This window comes from Chenopodium album, chromosome 4 (assembly GCF_948465745.1).
Source record: "Chenopodium album chromosome 4, dcCheAlbu1.1, whole genome shotgun sequence".
NCBI classification, from domain to species: domain Eukaryota; kingdom Viridiplantae; phylum Streptophyta; class Magnoliopsida; order Caryophyllales; family Amaranthaceae; genus Chenopodium; species Chenopodium album.
The window spans coordinates 9,257,398-9,263,692 of NC_137837.1; the positions used below are offsets into that span (position 1 = coordinate 9,257,398).

General features: G+C 31.8%; 1 protein-coding gene across 1 annotated transcript; it reads right to left on the minus strand.

Moving 5' to 3' along the window:
* Positions 1–255: 255 nt before the first annotated feature.
* On the minus strand, positions 256–3,258 carry LOC145626619 (uncharacterized). The gene is made up of 4 exons (XM_081679082.1): positions 3,126–3,258; positions 1,969–2,179; positions 1,490–1,589; positions 256–624 (listed from the first exon to the last, which is right to left on the minus strand). The coding sequence occupies exons 2-4, from the start codon at positions 2,146–2,148 to the stop codon at positions 350–352; spliced, it is 555 nt and encodes a 184-aa protein (XP_081535208.1). The 5' UTR covers positions 2,149–2,179; positions 3,126–3,258; the 3' UTR covers positions 256–349.
* Between the last annotated feature and the right edge of the window lie 3,037 nt (positions 3,259–6,295).

Here is a 6,295-nt window from a genome sequence, read left to right on the forward strand (position 1 = left end):
GGTCAAGTAGGCCAACAGCATAAATGGCTTACTACTATAGCAATTAAGGCCAGGCAAAACTCCAAAAAAAGTCCAAAACAAAATGAACTGCACCACAGTTCAGGGTAAAAAATTTCTGCAAAACCAGACTTAATGAAGTTTTGGTCATACGGGTCATCCAACTAATCAAACACTTAAATAGAGCAGCTAATCTTTTCCATTTCAAAGAAATATTTATCACTCCAACTGTGATAACTGACTAAATAGCATCATAAGTATGAGAAGAAAGCGGTACACAAGTACTGTTAATAGAATTTAAAATAAAATATCAGTCTGAATTAGCACAGATGAATTTAAAATAGCTAAAGGATCAAGTAGTGTGTTTTGGTTTATCTACTGGGAAACCTAAAAACTTGTTTATAAGTGTAGCAACCGGTTTAGCATCACCAGCAGGATATGGAAGAAGAGAATCTAGATTCATACTAGCAATAGTCTGATAAAGGGTTTGAGGGTGTGCACAGAACAAGTGTTTCCTCTCTGCTAATTCTTCTGCCAGTTCTTCTTGATGATTATCCATCAAATCCTCATTCACCACAACAATTAAAGGCTTACGCTGCCGTAATGTCTCAAAAATGCTGCCTGATCCTGTAAGACAACCAGCAATATCTGTATCAGCTTGGATTAATTTAATTATCTCCTAGTAGATCATGCTATGGTGAACAAACATATATCAACTCAGTTGCTTTTGTAAACTTGATAGCGATAATAGGTAAGGTGTCTTTCACTTACAGAAATTAATCTCATTCTCAAAGTAATTCAACAATCAATCTCTTTACAAGTTTAGACCAGCTAGATGCAATGTGGCATATATCTAAGTTCACACAGCATGCTAATTACTCTAGTAACAAGTTCAATCAGCAGAACAAGCAACTAATTTTGAAGTGAAGATACCGCGGCCACAGAAAGGTTCAAAGTAAGCAGCGTGAAAAATTGAAGTAAAACCTGATTTAGCAGGCACATTATTCATAATTCAGTCATCATAAGATAAACAGAAATTGAAGAATACTGTTCGAATAAAGAAGGCACCATCAGCCCTTTAGGATCTGTGAAAGGCTTAAAGCTATACATGTCAATAGCTGAGATGACCCAAAAACACAATCCAATACAATCCAAAATATTAGGCTTTCGACAACATTTGTTTCACCGGTTAGGCGGTTACCGAAAGGACCTGCTAAATTCAGCTTAAAAGGGACTTAAACAAATGGTGAGCTGAGATCAACACAACCGGAACCTGGAATTACTCAAGCTGAAACTAATCTAACCAACACATCAGACAAGTCCGGCTGCAGCCACTAGTAGAAACTAGAAAGTCCCCTAAAATATAAGTAAAGCAAACCAAAAATCTAGATATCAAGAATTTCATACTCTACTTCTGGCCAAGAATATTATGAATATCAGAGAAAAAACAATTTACAACCCAAATTTAAAAAACAAACAAATGTATAAATACCTGCATGACTTATGACAAGAGAAGCTGCTGACAGGCTCTCTGCAATGCTAGACGAAAACGTGAAGTATTCAACAGCTAGGGACCCATCCTCAGCAGTTGACTACATGTGAATCAGAGAAAAACAAAAAGTCAGACCCTACATCAAGTAAAGAGTTCAAGCAGCAGTCTCACTAATGCCATTGAAACTTTGATAATTAACTTAAACTACAATTTAGCAATGCCCTAATGCAGACCGGACCTAGCCCCAAAACAAGATTCTCTCTTTATTGTTGTCAATTTAAATTCTCGGATATATTATGATTACATTTACTTGTGCATCCATATCTATGATAAAAAGCCTAACATACAATGGCAAAACCCCAGTATGGAGTCAAATATGATGTGCACAGGCAATTGCTTTATTTCATAAATTAGATGTAAAGCACTTCTAAAACATCACACACAAGTTCGAGTGGCAACAAGGCAAAATTTCAAAATACCCTGGCAGGGATGTAAGAACCACGACCGATTTGAATCAGGAGGTGAGTATACCCTTTTGCATATAATTCTTGCTTGACTTCAGGAGTGTCCACTGCTTTGATAAGAGCATCAAATAGAGTAGTTCCCACGGTGACAAAAACTGTTCTCTTAGGAATCTTACTGCTATCGGCACTTTCCATTTGCAGACGTATACACTTCCAAACTCCACAGCTGTTCACATACAGGTTCACTCATTAAACTTAAGAACAAAAAAAGATGTATATGAGGCTATGTAGCTCAAGAACCTCATATGCAGCATTAAGAAGACTAAGTTTTAGATACAATGACAGATCCAGGGATTGACCCATGTGAGTTTGGACCTTGGAGTAGACCTGGTTATTGTGCGGGTCAGTGCAGGTCAGTACAGGGCCAATGTGGGTCAGGGTCGGGTCAGAGCGATGTGCAAAAGCAACACGGGTCATTAATGGGACTTTACATTTTGATATTGTGATTACTCGTAAAAATAATTATGAGTATATTCTCTCAATTCATATAATTATATTAATATTATTTCATTTTTTAAAGGTAGGAAATGTTGAAATTGTTATGGACAATTGAGAAAGATGAAGGTTTGTTAATGGAGGAAGTCAGAGATAAAGGTTACACCAAAATATGTAATGCTCAAAGGTCTACCAATTCCATTTGTAAATCGTAATAAATACTTCATAACAAAATTCAACAAATGAAAACTATAGGCTTATATCGATAACTGACAACTAATCAAAATAATGAAACAACAAAATTGGACCCGAAATTCAAATAGATGAGCAGAACAAAATCAAATTGGTGAGCTCGAATATTCATGAAATCAATCAAACAAATCAGCTAACTCGAAAATCATACCCCTAGATTGAACTACAAAATGAATAAAACAGAGAATTTCGATCAAAAACTGAGCTCAAATAATGAAATTCAAACGAAATTCTTACAGCTTATCAATAAATGAATTCAAATCTAGGGTTCGAAAAATTACAAATTTAGCGATCATGAAACTAGTAGAACACAAGTTAAGCTTGGATAATTAACAGGCTTTAATAAGTGAAATATTAATAAGAAAAATTCTAGAAATTAGCACATATAAAAAGATAATATGAGTAGATTTGTGATATTGGTTTACCTGGAATGCTGAATAGAATCAAGCAGCTATTGCACGGCGGTGTACGGTTGTTTAAGCGGCGTCGATTCGCCGATTTGACGGTGGTGAATACAAAGGCAGAAAAAAGAAATGAAGAACTGAACGGTTAATGAAAAAATGAAGAAGTTTGATCATGGGCGGGGCCGAGCCCTTGAACCAAGGATTCGGGCCGGGCCCAAGTGTGTTGTGGGCCAAAACAAAACCTACTATTTTAGGCTGGGCCTAAGTGGGCCCAAAGCCTGACATTTTTTTGGGTCATGCTACATGCTTTGGGCATATTCTTAGGTGCATGTTTGTGCACGTAGAATAGGTGCAACACCCCTTAAACGCAACTTTTAGTGTATGAAACGCAGTCCACCTTTATCTTTCTTTTTTTTTTTTTCCAGTTATTATTCTTCCTGTAATTCTTCTTTCCTTTTTGATTTTTTTCCCCCTTTTTTAAATTTTCTCTTCACTTTTTATTTATATAATAATATTCATTAAAATTTTCATCAAAGTTTTCATCTAATTTTTCTCTGAATTCTATACTTTCGATCACTTTCATAAACTTTTTCTCTTCCCTGTTTTTACTATTTTTATTTTCCATTGATTAAACTTTCTTTCTCCTCTGTTTTTTCTATTTTTATCTTCCATTGATTTTGTGAATTGAATAGATGAATTTGATTGTTATTCCCGAAAGATCAATGCAAGTTAGTTTCTATGAATTTGCTATGATGGATCTCAATTAGATTGATGAATTTGGGTTTAATTTGGGATGAATTTGATTATTTGAATAGTAATTCAACTGTTGAATCTGTGATGAATTTCATTTTATTTTGTAAGTATTAGGTTTAATTTGTAATCGATATTGCAAAAATTATGGTCGATGAATTTGTGATGAATTATTGAATTGCTGCATCTTAAATTTGTTTTTTTATTATTACGATTTTGATTTTTTTTTTTAATTAAGTTGCTAATATTTGTGTATAATTTTTGGAAAAAAATGAACATGATGTACTTTAAAAGTGAACATTTAGTACAAAATGAACATTTAGTAACTAAAAATGATCATTTAGTATACTAAAAATGAACATTTAGTACATAAAAATTAAAACATACGTATTATAAGTATTAAAAATATGAACATATGCATTACAAATGTGAGTATATGTATTTTAGAAAATGAACATACGCATTCAAAATATGAACATATGCATTGGGTCCCTGTAAGTGAACGCATGCATAAAAAATGTATGAACATATGCATTTAAGAATGTAAACATAAGCATTCAAAATATGAACATATGCATTTTAGAGAGTGAACACATGCATTCAAAATATGAACATATTTTATAAACATTACTTCGTAATATATACTTAAGAATATTTATCATATGAACAACAAATAATTATATTATGAACGTTTTAAAACATTCTATGAATATAAGGTATCCAAATAATGAACATATGCATAGGTTCGCTTACATGTGAACATTATCTTTTCAGAAAGTGAACATAGGCATAAAAAAAATATGAACTTATGCATTTCAGAAAGTGATTATTACATTTCAAAATATGAACGTAAGCATTGGTTTTCTTAAATTGAATATAAGCATTTAAAGTATGAACATTTACGTAAAAAAATATGAACATAAACATTTAAGAAAGACAACATATGCATAAACAGATTTAATTACTATTTCATGAACAACACATATTTACATTATGAATATTTGAAATTATATATAAACATATAAAATATTAATATGAATATTATGCATTTAATTATGAACATAAAAATTTGAAAAAATAAAAAATAATATGATTATGAAATATATGCATTATAAGTATTAAATGTTCATTTTTTTACGTGTTCATTTTTTATTATTAAATGTTCATTTTTTTCATGTTCATATTTTTTTACTAAATGTTCATTTTGTAGAGTGTAGTGTTGATTTTGGCGGATCGCGGATATATTGTCTGGGTTATTAATTTGGGCTGCGCGTTTTGGGCCTTCACTTGTTGCACCTATCTTAGGTGCATGAGGATGCACCTAAGACCAATTGCATGCTTTGATGCTTTCGATTTTGTTCAGCTTAATTTAACTTCAACTCAGCTTAGTTCAGTTCCTAATTTTTTTTCTCTCATAAACAATTCATTTCAAGTTTTCAGCTCTATTCAATTCAGTTCAATAGTTTTCAATAAATCGGAACAGGCCCTTGTTCTCTTTACCTGAAATAAGGTACACGTAACCTACACTGATTTGAATACAATCTTCTTTAGAGTAACATGAATTTTTCTAATCTAATCTATCGCAAGAAATGGGAGAAATGAAAACGAAAAGGTATCCGATTTTTGAGAGGACCTTACTTTCTGGCTGGATTGAGAAGGTTAACAACCTATTAATCTAATATGAGTAAAATTTGACCACATTTTTACTCTAATCAATAAGATAAAATACATTATCAAATTATTTTAATTTTACTAGACTTGTTTAATAAAATGTATTTTCCATATATGTAATTTTACTTGTGATTTCAATATTGATCTAACACAATAGCATAACATGCGCTAGATACAAACACACTTAAATTATATGATTTGTTTGTAGGATTAATATTTTATATGCATACATATTTTTATTTACGTACTTTAAACCATGAAAGCATAGTTTCACATGGCAAAAGGGGAAATATTACTAAAAAGAAATAGGATGAATATAACATTTCACAATTCACTCACCCATCCATAACATCATCATTAATCGACAATCTAACAGCAAAAACTGAAAAAAGAGAAAATGTGAAAGACAAATAATCTTTACACCTAAAGTTCTTTTAGTATAAATATTTTTCCTCCAATTTTTTTTAAACCCTTTTTATCCTTTTTATATGGTTTGAAATCCAAAAATAAGATTTTATGAGAAAATGTGAAAGCAAAAGGAGCAAAAAAAGAGAAATTATGTGGTATAATGAAGTGAATGTTAATAACAAAGGCATGAAAAGCAACCTTGGGATCTCCAAAAGTTTTGCATTTGATAATGATCTATTGAAAGAATTGAAGGAAGCTAGCCAACACAAACACTATCATAGTTCATAAGTTCAGTTTTGTTAACTAGTGAAGTAGTAGTGTAATTGAATAGTGAGTGGTAGTCCAATTTTTTGAGTCAAAAA

Bases quoted from the DNA above. Each gene is read 5' to 3' on its own strand.
- LOC145626619 (XM_081679082.1), bottom strand. From the start codon at position 2,148: ATGGAAAGTGCCGATAGCAGTAAGATTCCTAAGAGAACAGTTTTTGTC. The intron at 1,590-1,968 runs GTATTTTGAAAT...ATTCACATGTAG, and splicing joins GTTCTTACATCCCTGCCAGG to TCAACTGCTGAGGATGGGTC. The intron at 625-1,489 runs GTATTTATACAT...GTTGTCTTACAG, and splicing joins TCTTGTCATAAGTCATGCAG to GATCAGGCAGCATTTTTGAG.